This window comes from Aotus nancymaae, unplaced genomic scaffold, assembly GCF_030222135.1.
Source record: "Aotus nancymaae isolate 86718 unplaced genomic scaffold, 86718_ANA_hifiasm-v0.15.2.pri h1tg000067l, whole genome shotgun sequence".
NCBI classification, from domain to species: domain Eukaryota; kingdom Metazoa; phylum Chordata; class Mammalia; order Primates; family Aotidae; genus Aotus; species Aotus nancymaae.
The window spans coordinates 21145234-21159481 of record NW_026988482.1 but is presented as its reverse complement, the minus strand read 5'-3'; the positions used below and the strand labels follow the sequence as shown (position 1 = coordinate 21159481).

General features: G+C 43.0%; 1 protein-coding gene across 5 annotated transcripts in view; it reads right to left on the bottom strand.

The window, feature by feature from the left end:
- Positions 1-1605: 1605 nt before the first annotated feature.
- CCR3 (C-C motif chemokine receptor 3) overlaps positions 1606-14248 on the bottom strand; it is a 57340-nt gene continuing 44697 nt past the window's right edge. For all 5 annotated transcript variants that reach the window (XM_064366999.1, XM_012470793.3, XM_012470790.2 and 2 more), the window contains one exon: positions 1606-3022. In XM_064366999.1, the coding sequence (XP_064223069.1) occupies positions 1944-3011 (1068 nt within the window). In that variant the 5' untranslated portion in view covers positions 3012-3022 and the 3' untranslated portion in view covers positions 1606-1943. The remainder of the gene's footprint in view (positions 3023-14248) is intronic.

Below are 14248 nucleotides of genomic sequence, written 5' to 3'. Positions count from 1 at the left end.
ACTTCTCCCGAGTGCCCCTGGAACCTTTCTTACCGGCTGCAGATCTCTCCTTGCCTCCAAACTTTCACTCACCCCCTAACTTCCCTCCTGCTTGGTTCTAGGGCCTCCACTCCGTGCTCTATGAGTTACCAGATGTATCTTCCTGCATAGTTTTCCTGCCCTGCTCTAAACCCTTCCATAGCTCCCCTCTTGTGAAATTCATGGCCCACCCCAAACTGTCCATCCCACCCTCCTGTCCACAAATGTGCAGGCCCTCCCCTCTCCCCTTTGGGTGGGGCATTCCCTTGGCTTAAAGTTGCCTTCTCCTAAGTCCTCTCCCTTTTTAAATCCTGCCTTCTTTCAGATGACTGCTCAAAAGCTACTTCCTCTATGAAATCTTCCTCCCCTCAGGTTCCAGCAAGAAGTAGTTTTTCCCTTCCTGGCCCAGGCATAGCATTGAGTGTCTTGCACTGGAGTTTGTTTCCATCTTATACCCTTTACTAGACTGAAGGTTTCATAGGGGCAGGGATTGTGCTTGTCTTACACATTTTTGCATCTTTCACTTAACCTGAAGTAGTGTTTGTGTATGCTGTCCAGATCACCTAACAGCTGTTGGATGGACAGCTGGCAGGGCTCACATTGCACGGTCATATATGATCTCTACTGAGAGGCAGAAATTAATCAGCAGCTTAGAACTTACTTCCCCTAGAAGCCATAACTAGGGAAAGGCAAAGGGAATGGAGACCTGGGCTGTTCTACCCTTTTTGTTTTTTTTGATACCTTTACATCATAAGTTGCATGTTTTCCAGCTTAGGATGCAGCTCACACAAAGTCTTATTCATCTTTGTATCTACCATAGCTTCTAGGGCCACGGTAGGCCCAAGCTCTCAAGGAAAGCTCAACTGAATAAAAATGATGGACTAGAAAGTCCCACTAAACCAACTGGCTTATGATGAACTGACATCATACACATGCTGTCCTGGGTAGTGATTGTTCTTGGCAGTGCCTAGATCACAAGGGTATTTTACATTTCCTTCTGATGCCAAAATCTGCAATTTCAAGGATAACTCTGGAATGTCCAGATATTTTAGCCAGAGCAGTTGTTCTAAAAGTGCGGTTCCAGGACCAGCATCATCAGCATCACTAGAAAACTTGCTAGTGATGCTAGGCACATTCTCAGGTCTCATTCCAGATCTGCTAAATCGTAAACTCTGGGGTGGTCCCCAGACATCCACGTTGTCACACACCTTCCAGGTGCTTCTGACGACAAGTTTGAGACCCATGAGCTAGAGGTGCAGAGAGTCTCTGCAAGCCCAACGCCTTCCTGCCCCACACCTGGGTTACTTCATGTGTACAGGAGGCCCCTGGCCTCCTCTGCAATGTAAGATGGGCATTAAGAGGATGGTGCACACCTCTCAGGGCTCTGTGAGTCACCCATGGGAAATGCTGTCATTCAGTGTGAACAGGAAATCAATAAACTATTAAGAATATTTAGAACAGGAATAGCATGCTGTTATGTTGCTTAAGATTACTTATTCATACTGAAAAAAACAAGCCTTTCATCAAGCAGGGAAAGAATGAGGCACATTAGAAAATAAAATGGTTAACTGGTTGTATTGTGTGAAAATGTTTTATTTATATCAATAGCTGGCTGAAGTTAAGGTATAAAATATAAAGAGTTTTACCTTTTTGTAGAGGCATATAGTAACTATCTAACATTCAGGTGCGTTAAAATGTATGTAACTCTTTGAGAAGCAAAACTCTGCTTTTTAGGGTTGATGATGAGTACACTGCTTGGGGTGCATGCATCTACTGCTACTGCCATGTGTATATTTCAGTGTGTTCAAGAGCTTCAGCGTTGCGCTGGAAGTTCGAAGGAGTGTTCAAGTGGTGAGTGTGGAAGGGTGAATGTGTTTGCTTCGTCTGCTCAGTCCTTCCTCTTTAGACAATTTTCTGCATCTGACCTAAAACACAACAGAGAGCTCCGGCTCTGCTGTGGATGGAGAGACAGAGCTGGTTCTCTCCAGCTTCTCACTAGGGAGGAATGGGATGTATTTGCTCAAGTACACGAGCACGTGCCTGTGGAAGAAGTGGCGCAGGTACTTCTGGAACCTCTCTCCAACGAAGGCATAGATCACCGGGTTAACGCAGCAGTGGGAGTAGGCGATCACCTGCGTCACAAGTAGGGCCAGGTCCAGATCCTTGCTCTGCTTACAGTCATATCCAAACAAGGTGGCTTGAAAGGTGTAGAGAAGGAGAGCCAGGTTGTAGGGTGTCCAGAAAATGAAAAACACCACCATGATGACAAAAATGAGTCGGATGGCCTTGCACTTTTTTTTATTGGGGCACCTCAGCAGTGTTTTGATGATTCCTGTGTAGCAGATGGCCATAACGAGCAGAGGGAGAGCAAGAACCAAGATGTTCACTCTCAGAGCATAGAAATGCTTCCAGCTCTGTGCTCCATCCTCGGGGTACACAGGGTTGCAATAAGACCCTTGAAGAACGTTTTCGGTCTCTTGGAAGATAAATTCAGGGAGAGCTGCTAGCACTGCCAGGCCCCAGGTGACAATGCTGGTGATGACACCAAAGGTGACAGTGCGGGCTCGAAGGGCAAACACGGCGTGGACAATGGCCAGGTACCTGTCGATTGTCAGCAGGATGATGAAAAAGATCTCGCTGTACAAGCCCGTGAAATAAAACCCCGAGATGACCTTACACATGCCACGGCCAAAAACCCAGTCACTCCACATGATATAGTGGATCCAGAATGGAAGGGTAAAGAGGAAGAGCAGGTCGGAAATGGCCAGGTTGAGCAGGTAGATATTGGTCATAATTCGGAGTCTCCTGTATTTTATGAGGATCACCACCACCAACACATTGCCCAAGAGGCCCACGATGAACACCAGGGAGTACAGTGGGGGCAGGAACTTGGCAATCAGTGCTCTGATATCGCCTTTTCTGCAGAGCTCACCCAATTCATAGTAGAAGGGCGTGGTACCAAAGGTCTCAACCATATCTAGTGAGGTCGCCATTTTGCTTCTCCCTGTGATCAAAGAAGAAAAATACATTCCCACAATTAAGCATCATCACCCTTTGTAAAACACAGCAGTTGATTTATGCATCTACTCAACAAAGATGCTACATGTGATAGCAGCCTGGGTATTCTTTAACATGAATTTCAAAAAGCATATCAGAGGTGCCAGGAAGGGGGTTCAGGAAGAAAGAGCTGAAGTTTTCAAAGGCAGCATGATCCAGGATGGGAAAAAATGTTGTGGGATGGTGGTGAAGAATGGGGATACTGATTTCTGAAAGCATTTGAAGGAAGAAATACAAAACAGGAAAACACAAGCTGGATAAAGATAACAGCATAATAATAATTATTACTACTATCTCTTATGGCATTTTGCATTTTACAGTTTACATATGACTTTCAAAATCCTTATCCACTTAAAAGCAAAATATATATAATAATAATAACAATGATTATTAGAATTACTAGTAACTATGCTTCTCTCGGGCCCCATAATGGTGTACCCTTCATTATAGTTAATGGGGAAATTGAGTATTAAAGAAAGGTAGAAATGTGTCCAAAATCCTCTAACAAGTAAATATAAAATTTGGGCTGGATCTTCAGTCTCTATGTCCATTTCTCCTGTCACTAGATTCAAATGTAGTGATTTGCAAATTTAACTTTTGAAAATTTTGCTATGGACTTGAGGAACAACTGGTTTGTGTGCTATTAACAGCATTCTTATTCCTAATGGCATAATCCACTCCATAGCAGCTATGGCAAAAATACATCTTTTATCTGTTGCACATGTGCAATCTCAGTAATTAACTATTACAATTATAAGCAGCATTCATTTAGGTAACTTTCCTTTTCCAGCTCCTTGTGATGCTGAGTTAGGCTGGTCTTGTACCCAAAGCAAACCCCTAGGAACTTCTCCATTACAAAAGGGTGAGCAGGAGGGGTCAATTAATGGTATTTCTTATTAGATTCAATATTTCTTATGCCAGGGGCCCTGAGGCCAGTGCCTGCTTTTCTTCAGATTACTTAAGTGGAGAAGGAGGAAAATAGAAAGCAGATAAGGTGGGAGTCATGGAAAGACAGTTAAGCCACGCACTGGTTCCTTGGAGGGCATTCAACTGACTTTCTCCTTTCTAGGAAGGAAGGACAAGGGTGAAGATGTGAATATACAGGCTGATGGGAGTTTCTCAAGGTAAATCTGAGAAATGCTTAATAACTGGGGCCAATGCCATGAATTGTTTTTGCTTCTTAATAAAATGATTGATGGAATACTGAGGCCCCACACATTGGGGTTCTGTGTAGTCAAAGTCAGTGAGAGTAGAGATGGAAATGGAGCCAGTCCTAGCACCCCTCAGCTGGATGCATTGCACAAGTCCTTAATGCAGAGACTCCTTTACTTATCTCCAAAGTGAGGACCATTGGGTCACTGGGGTTGTCATGAGGATAAATGAGAGAGTGTATGTGAGTTCACATTTGAAACTGGAAAAAGCTGCAAAACTGGTAGGAAGCAGGAATGAAAGAAAGACTATCAGAAGCCATTTCAAGTGAAATTAGGGTCTCTTGGGTGGAACTTGTTCCTCTCTTTTCATGGGTCTGTTCAGGTACATCTCCCACTGATCAATGACACATTCCAGGCTTTTGAGGAGGAAAATGGAATTGAGGAACAAATGGTTTGTGTGTGCTACTATCAGCATTCTTATTCCTAATAGAACAATCCAATCCATAGCAGCTGAGAAAAAAAATGCATATTTTGTCAGTTACACATGTACAGTCACAGAGAGTGTCCTTCTAAACTTCAGCATCTAAAGCAAGAAAGCAACAGGGCTGTTTATTCTGGAGAACAAAGGTATAGAAACCTGTACTCACTGTTAATTATTTCTATTATTTTCCTTTTCTCCAACAGTGATTTAAAAGCAAGACAAACTTTTTAAAAATCTCTTTAAGTTTTGCTCAATTTGAGTCTTTAACTCATGTTATTTCTGTAAAATCAACATGATCAGGATGATAAATCATAGCACATTTTTGTTTGGGCTTCAGGGCTGCCTATGAGCTTAGCACTAAAGTTCAAAGCTCAAGAAAGCATGCAGGTTCCCCAGCGTCAGCAGCCAAGACCTCGATTACTAGCTGGGGGTCAGAGAGAGAAAATCTCATATGGACAGGGCACCTTGGCTCATGCCTGTAATCCCAGTACTTTGGGAGGTCAAGGTGGGAGGCTTGCTTGAGCCCAGGAATTCAAGACCAGCCTCAACAATATAGTGAGACCCTGTCTCTACAAAAAGACAAAAGAAAAATTAGCCAGGCATGGTGGCACATGCCTGTGGTCCCAACTACTTGGGAGGCTGAGGTGGGAGAATCGCTTGAGCCCAGGAGGTCGAAGCTGCAGTGAGCTGTGATTGCGCCACTGTATTCCAGCCTGGGTAAGAGAATGAGACCCAGTCTGGAAAATTAAAAAATGAAAAACCTGATATGGTTTTCATCTGTCTACCCAGTCTCAATCAAGATGAATATTTATATACAAAATATTCAAGAGGTTTGAATTAGGCTTTCAAAATGACCTTTTGCAGTTTGGAAAATGATAGGGTGATAGTAAATAAGAACAACAAAAAAGAAGAGCACAGAAACCAAAGTGAAAATCACCCCAGTCTCCTCATGCAGCTTTACCACTGTTAACGTTTCTGTTAACAACTATGCATGCATATGTGCAAGATTTACAAAAGTGAGGTCAACTAAAATTACAATACAACTGAGCAGTGAAATGTGCAAGGATTCTTTAGTCTCCAAACTATTTTGGTCTGTTACCAGCTTCTCATCTGCTGGGCAGCATGGAAAAGGATTCACACATTTTAGTCCAAAGTGGTTTAAACTTCTCTTGATTCATTCATTTGAACAATGATTTTAGGTTTTACTCATCCTTTTTATGCTGTCAGCTTATAATTTCAGTTTCTTTTCTCAGTGGTCCTTTCTAAGATGGTGGCAGAGATCTGGAGGAAGCGCCAGTACAACTTGAGACATGGGGCAGAGTGGGAAGGGGGTGTCCCTGTTTGCTGTTGGTCCTTGATTTATATGGCTGGTGTCTGCTGAGCGGGGATGACCTGGTCCCAACCCTGAGCCATTTTCTGGAATCTGCTGTGGTGGTTTGTAGCTAGTGGACGCATGAGGTAGTCACTGTTAGTCTTCCTTGGGCTGGAATGGAGAGACTTCTCTGTTCCACTAATCCCACCAGGGCCCTGGCCCAGGCTATGTACCTTCTCCTGCACTGGTAGGCACCAAGCCAAGGCTGCTGCTCCTTGACTCCCTGCCTGTCCCATGAACAAACCGAGGAACTCTCAAGAGTACAAACTAGATCTTTTTTTTCTGCTTGACCACCAACTTAACCACACTGGCCATCCCATCTGATAAGGAAGTGCCCTGCATGGAGACATTCCTTGGGGGTCACTAACTTAGCAGAGAGCCCTCCATGCCCCTGAGTTCTGATGGGGAAGGTAGGGAGCCACATGTGTGACTGCTTTCTTTCATAACCACTGTGTCTCTTCTCACATTCCCTGGGGTCAGAGGAGCCTCCTCCTCTCCATTTTATCTGGCCAGGTTCTCCCTAACAAATCTCTATGGTCTAATCCAGCAACACTGACTCTTGAAATGCTAAACTGTATATATAATATAGCATATTAAAATATATATACACAGTAAAAATGGAGGTTGCCTTGATATACATATTTCAAGGCAGTTTCTATTTTATTCTGCAATAAGTAATACATACCTTTCCATGTCAAAAAGCATAGATTTACATTCACCAATTTAAAATTTTTAATCAATGTTGCAAATCTGAATTGAGATTAAACATCTAGACCTGGACCTTTGAACTATACAACCACCCACTTCTCCCACACAGTGGCTTTCAGCGTAGGACTCAGAGTTACAACACTAGCTTCTCTGTTTCTCAGGCCTTCGGTCTTACACTGAGCCACAATACCAGTATTCCAGGATCTCCAGCTTGCAGATGATCTGTTGTGGGACTTTTGTTTTTTTTAATTGCTTTTTAGGTTTTGGGGTACATGTGAAGAACATGCAAGATTGTTGCATAGGTGCATACGTGGCAGTGTGATTTGCTGCCTTTCTCCCCTTCACCTATATGTGGCATTTCTCCCCATGCTATCTCTCCCCAACTCCCTACCCTCCACTGTCCCTCCCCTATTTCCCCCCAACAGACCCCAGTATGTAGTGCTCCCCTCCCTGTGTCCATGTGTTCTCATTGTTCAACACCCACCTATGAGTGAGAACATGCGGTGTTTGATTTTCTGTTCTTGTGTCAGTTTGCTGAGAATGATGGTTTCCAGGTTCATCCATGTCCCTACAAAGGACGCGAACTCATCGTTTTTGATGGCTGCATAATATTCCATGGTGTATATGTGCCACATTTTCCCTGTCCAGTCTATCATTGATGGGCATTTGGGTTGGTTCCAGGTCTTTGCTATTGTAAACTGTGCTGCAATGAACATTCGTGTGCATGTGTCCTTATAGTAGAACGATTTATAATCCTTTGGATATATACCCAGTAATGGGATTGCTGAGTCAAATGGGATTTCTATTTCTAGGTCCTTGAGGAATCACCACACTGTCTTCCACAATGGTTGAACTGATTTACACTCCCACCAACAGTGTAAAAGTGTTCCCATTTCTCCACATCCTCTCCAGCATCTGTTGTCTCCAGATTTTTTAATGATCGCCATTCTAACTGGTGTGAGATGGTATCTCAATGTAGTTTTGATTTGCATTTCTCTAATGACCAGTGATGATGAGCATTTTTTCATATGTTTGTTGGCCTCATGTATGTCTTCTTTTGTAAAGTATCTGTTCATATCCTTCGTCCACTTTTGAATGGGCTTGTTTGTTTTTGTCTTGTAAATCTGTTCTAGTTCTTTGTAAATTCTAGATATCAGCCCTTTGTCAGATGGGTAAGCTGGAAAAATTTTTTCCCATTCTGTTGGTTGCCAATTCACTCTAATGACTGTTTCTTTTGCCGTGCAGAAGCTGTGGAGTTTGATTAGGTCCCATTTGTCTATTTTGGCTTTTGTTGCCAATGCTTTTGGTGTTTTGGTCATGAAGACCTTGCCTATGCCTATGTCCTGAATGGTTTTGCCTGCATTTTCTTCTAGGGTTTTTATGGTGTTAGGTCTTATGTTTAAGTCTTTAATCCATCTGGAGTTAATTTTAGTGTAAGGTGTCAGGAAGGTGTCCAGTTTCTGCTTTCCGCATATGGCTAGCCAGTTTTCCCAACACCACTTATTAAACAGGGAATCCTTTCCCCATTGCTTGATTTTGTCAGGTTTGTCAAAGATCGGATGGTTGTAGATATGTTGTGTTGCTTCCGAGGCCTCTGTTCTGTTCCATTGGTCTATATCTCTGTTTTGGTACCAGTACAATGCTGTTTTGATTACTGTAGCCTTGTAGTATAGTTTGATGTCCGGTAGTGTGATGCCTCCCACTTTGTTCTTTTTGCTTAGAATTGACTTGGCTATGTGAGCTCTCTTTTGGTTTCATATGAAGTTTAAAGTGGTTTTTTTCCAGTTCTGTGAAGGTCATTGGTAGCTTGATGGGGATAGCGTTGAATCTGTAAATTACTTTGGGCAGTATGGCCATTTTCACGATATTGATTCTTCCTAATCATGAACATGGAATGTTTCTCCATCTGTTTGTGTCCTCTCTTATTTCGTTGAGCAGTGGTTTGTAGTTCTCCTTGAAGAGGTCCTTTACGTTCCTTGTTAGTTGTATTCCTAGGTATTTTATTCTCTTTGTAGCAATTGTGAATGGCAGTTCGTTCTTGATTTGGCTCTCTTTAACTCTGTTATTGGTGTACAGGAATGCTTGTGATTTTTGCACATTGATTTTGTATCCTGAGACTTTGCTGAAGTTGCTTATCAGTTTCAGGAGATTTTGGGCTGAAATGATGGGGTCTTCTAGATATACAATCATGTTGTCTGCAAATAGAGACAATTTGACTTCCTCCTTTCCTATTCGAATACCCTTTATTTCTTTTTCTTGTCTGATTGCTCTGGCTAGAACTTCCAGTACTATATTGAATAGGAATGGTGAGAGAGGGCATCCTTGTCTAGTGCCAGATTTCAAAGGGAATGCTTCCAGTTTTTGCCCATTCAGTATGATATTGGCTGTTGGTTTGTCGTAAATAGCTTTTATTATTTTGAGATACGTTCCGTCAATACCTAGTTTATTGAGGGCTTTTAGCATAAAGGGCTGTTGAATTTTGTCAGAGTCCTTCTCTGCATCAATTGAGATAATCATGTGGTTTTTGTCTTTGGTTCTGTTTATGTGGTGAATTACATTTATAGACTTGCGTATGTTGAACCAGCTTTGCATCCCCGGGATGAATCCTACTTGATCATGGTGGATAAGCTTTTTGATGTGCTGTTGCAATCGGCTTGCCAGTATTTTATTGAAGATTTTTGCATCTATGTTCATCATGGATATTGGACTGTAGTTTTCTTTTCTTGTTGAGTCTCTGCCGGGTTTTGGTATCAGGATGATGTTGGTCTCATAAAATGATTTGGGAAGGATTCCCTCTCTTTGGATTATTTGGAATAGTTTCAGAAGGAATGGTACCAGCTCCTCTTTGTATGTCTGGTAGAATTCAGCTGTGAACCCATCTGAACTCGGGCTTTTTTGGGGTGATAGGCTCTTAATTGCTCTTAATCAACTTCAGACCTTGTTATTGGTCTATTCAGGGTTTTGACTTCTTCCTGGTTTAGGCTTGGGAGGAGGCAAGTGTCCAGGAATTTATCCATTTCTTCCAGGTTTCCTAGTTTATGTGCATAATCTCTGATGGTAGTTTGAATTTCTGTGGAATCTGTGGTGATATCCCCTTTATCGTTTTTTATTGCATCTATTTGGTTATTCTCTCTTTTCTTTTTTATTAATCTAGCTAGTGGTCTGTCTATTTTGTTGATCTTTTCAAAAAACCAGCTCCTGGATTTATTGATTTTTTTGAAGGGTTTTTTTGTGTTTCTATCTCCTTCAGTTCTGCTCTTAGTTATTTCTTGTCTTCTGCTAGGTTTTGAGTTTTTTTTTATCTTGCTCCTCTAGCTCTTTCAATTTTGACAATAGGGTGTCAATTTTAGATCTCTCCTTTCTTCTCATGTGGGTACTTATTGCTACATATTTTCCTCTAGAGACTGCTTTAAATGTGTCCCAGAGATTCTGGTATGTGGTGTCTTCGTTCTCGTTGGTTTCGAAGAACATCTTTATTTCTGCCTTCATTTCATTGTTTATCCAGTCAACATTCAAGAGAAAGTTGTTCAGTTTCCATGAAGCTGTGCGGTTCTGGGTTGGTTTCTGAATTCTGAGTTCTAACTTTATTGCACTGTGGTCTGAGAGACTGTTTGTTTGTTATGATATCCATTCTTTTGCATTTGCTGAGGAGTGATTTACTTCCAATTATGTGTTCGATTTTAGAGTAGGTATGATGTGGTGCTGAGAAGAATGTATATTCTGTGGATTTACGGAGGAGAGTTCTGTAAATGTCTATTAGGTTTGCTTGGTCCAGGTCTGAGTTCATGTACTGGATATCCTTGTTAATTTTCTGTCTGATTCATCTGTCTAATATTGACAATGGGGTGTTAAAGTCTCCCACTATTACTGTGTGGGGGTCTAAGTCTCTTTGTAAGTCATTAAGAACTTGCCTTATGTATCTGGGTGCTCCTGTATTAGGTGCATATATATTTAGGATCGTTAGCTCTTCTTGTTGCATTGATCCTTTTACCATTATGTAATGGCCTTGTCTCTTTTGATCTTTGTTGCTTTAAAGTCTATTTTATCAGAGACTAGGATTGCAACTCCTGCTTTTTTTTTTTTTTGCTCTCCATTTGCTTGGTAAATCTTCCTCCATCCCTTTATTTTGAGCCTTTGTGTATCCTTGCATGTGAGATGGGTTTCCTGGATACAGCACACTGATGGGTTTTGGCTTTTTATCCAATTTGCCAGTCTGTGTCTTTTGATTGGGGCATTTAGTCCATTTATGTTTACGGTTAATATTGTTATGTGTGAATTTGATACTGTCATTTTGATGCTAGCTGGCTGTTTTGCCCATTAGTTGATCCAGATTCTTCATTGTGTTGATGCTCTTTACCATTTGGTATGTTTTTGGAGTGGCTGGTACTGGTTGTTCTTTTCTATGTGTAGTGCCTCTTTCAGGAGCTCTTGTAAAGCAGGCCTGGTGGTGATGATTCTCTGAGTACTTGCTTGTTCGCAAAGGATTTTATTTTTCCTTCACTTATGAAGCTTAGTTTGGCTGGATATGAAATTTTGGGTTGAAAGTTCTTTTCTTTAAGCATGTTGAATATTGGCCTCCACTCTCTTCTGGCTTGTAGGGTTTCTGCTGAGAGATCTGCTGTGAGTCTGATGGGCTTCCCTTTGTGGGTAACCTGACCTTTCTCTCTTGCTGCCCTTAGCATTTTCTCCTTCATTTCAACCCTGGTGAATCTGACGATTATGTGCCTTGGGGTTGTTCTTCTTGAGGAATATCTTTGTGGTGTTCTCTGTATTTCCTGGACTTGAATATTGGCCTGCCTTGCTAGGTTGGGGAAGTTTTCCTGGATAATATCCTCAAGAGTATTTTCCAGCTTGGATTTACTCTCTCCGTCACATTCAGGTACACCTATCAAACGTAGATTAGGTCTTTTCACATAGTCCCATATTTCTTGTTGACTTTGTTCATTCCTTTTTACCCTGTTTTCTCTAATCTTGCCTTCTCATTTTATTTCATTGAGTTGATCTTTGACCTCTGATATCCTTTCTTCTGCTTGGTCAATTCGGCTGTTGAAACTTGTGCATGCTTCGTGAAGTTCTCATGTTGTGTTTTTCAGCTCCATCAATTCACTTACATTCCTCTCTAAGTTGTCCATTCTCATTAGCATTTCGTCAAATCTTTTTTCAAGGTTCTTAGTTTCTTTGCATTGGGTTAGAACATGTTCTTTTAGCTCACAGAAGTTTCTTATTACCCACCTTCTGAAGCCTGATTCTGTCATTTCATCACACTCATTCTCCATCCAGTCTTCTTCCCTTGCTGGTGAGGAGTTGTGATCCCTTGTAGGAGGAGAGGTGTTCTGGTTTCGGGTGTTTTCATCCTTTGTGCGCTGGTTTCTTCCCATCTTTGTAGATTTATCCGCCTGTCATCTTTGTAGTTGCTGACTTTCTGATTGGGTCTCTGAGTGGATGTCCTGTTTGTTGATGATGAAGTTATTTCTGTTTCTTATTTTTCCTTCTAACAGTCTGGCCCCTCTGCTGTAGGACTGCTGAGGTCCATTCCAGGCCCTGCTTGCCTGGGGATCACCTGCAGCAGCTGCAGAACAGTCAAGGTTGCTACCAGTTTCTTCTTCTGCTTTGTCCCAGAAGGATACCTGCCAAATGTCAGTCTGAGCTCTCCTTTATGAGGTGACTCTTTGGATATACGGGGGTCAGGGAGCAAACTGCAAACAGACTGGACACTGGAAGGTTGATTGCCCGTCCCGGACCACAGGCCCACTCCCTGCACCTCTATGTAAGGACCAGGTCGGTCTGCAGGAAGCAATCCCTTTGCTTGAACTTCTTGGCCTTCTGGACAACTGACGCAGCCCGGACTCGAGGACCCCCATCACCCTTGCCGAGCCCAGGGTAATGCTGCAGGTAGTGGGTAAGTCCATTTCCTTCTTAGTGGACACGGGGGCTACCTGTTCTGTATTGCCTTCCTACTCAGGGCCTAGCATACCTTCCCAGGTCTCAGTCATGGGAATTGATGGAAGGCCTTCCTGTCCTAATCAAACCCATCCTTTAGCTTGTGTCCTCGAGGGACACCCCTTTTCTCACTCTTTTCTAATCATACCCTCATGCCCAGTTCCCCTGTTAGGAAGAGATATTCTCCAGACTGTGGGGGCCACTCTCCAACTCACTAGCCCCCCCATACTCAAGCCCATCACCCGCTCACCTCCTACTGCCCCTCCTAACCGATACTACGCCCTGTCTTAACCCTTTGCCTCAACCCACTATCCCTCCTGATGTAGTTAATCCCTTGCTATGGGATACCTCTAAGCCTGTAGTGGCTAGACATCACATGCCAGCTAAAATACTTCTCAAAAATCCTACTTGCTTTCCCTCACATCCTCAGTTTCCTATTTCAAAAGCCCACCATCAGGGCCTGAAGCCTATCATCACTCAACTCCTAGCCCAGGGACTCCTTATCCCCACCAGTTCCCCTTGTAATACTCCTTTTTTGCTGGTCCAAAAGCCGTCTGGCAACTACCACTTAGTTCAGGACCTACGCCTTATCAACGAGGCAGTAGTACCCCTCCACCCTGTAGTCCCCAACCCATACACCATGCTATCCAACATTTCCTCCAATACCTCCCATTTTACAGTTCTTGACCTCAAGGATGCCTTCTTTACCATTCCTCTACACCCTGAGTCTCACTTTCTCTTTGCCTTCACCTGGACTGATCCAGACACCAATCTGTAACAACAGCTGAGCTGACAGTCCTGCCCCAAGGATTCAGAGACAGCCCTCATATTTTTGGACAAGGCTTAGCAACTGACCTTAGCTCCTGACCCCTCCAACCCAGTCTCCTCCTTCAGTATGTGGACGACCTCTTACTTTGTAGCCCCTCCCTCTCCCTGTCTTAACAGCATACTGCCACTCTCCTTAACTTTCTGGGATCTAAAGGGTACCGGGCATCTCCTTCCAAGGTGCAGTTGTCAGTCACCTCAATAGTTTACTTGGGCATTCGCCTCACCCCACAACTAAAAGCCTGACAACAGACCGCAAAAAGGCACTCCTTTTGTTACGGCCTCCAGAGACGGCAGACCAAATTCTCTCCTTTTTAGGGTTTATAGGATTTTTCCACAATTAGATACCTAATTTTGCCTCTCTAGCTAAACCTCTGTATGTAGCTGCTAAAGACACACCCACGGGACCCCTCTCCCACCCTGGGGTAGTAAAACAGGCTTTTAAAACCCTACAAACTGCCTTGTCCACAGCACCCCCACTCCAACTACCAGATCTCAATCGCCCCTTCCACTTGTTCACTGACGAAAAATGGAATTGCGGTTGGGGTCTTAACCCAGTCCTTAGGCCCCATGTACTGCCCAGTAGCCTACTTATCAAAACAACTTGACCCCATGGTCAGGGGATGGCAGCCTTGCCTGTGGGCCTTGGGAGCGGCAACAGAACTCACCAAGGAATCCCTAAAACTTACCTTGGGC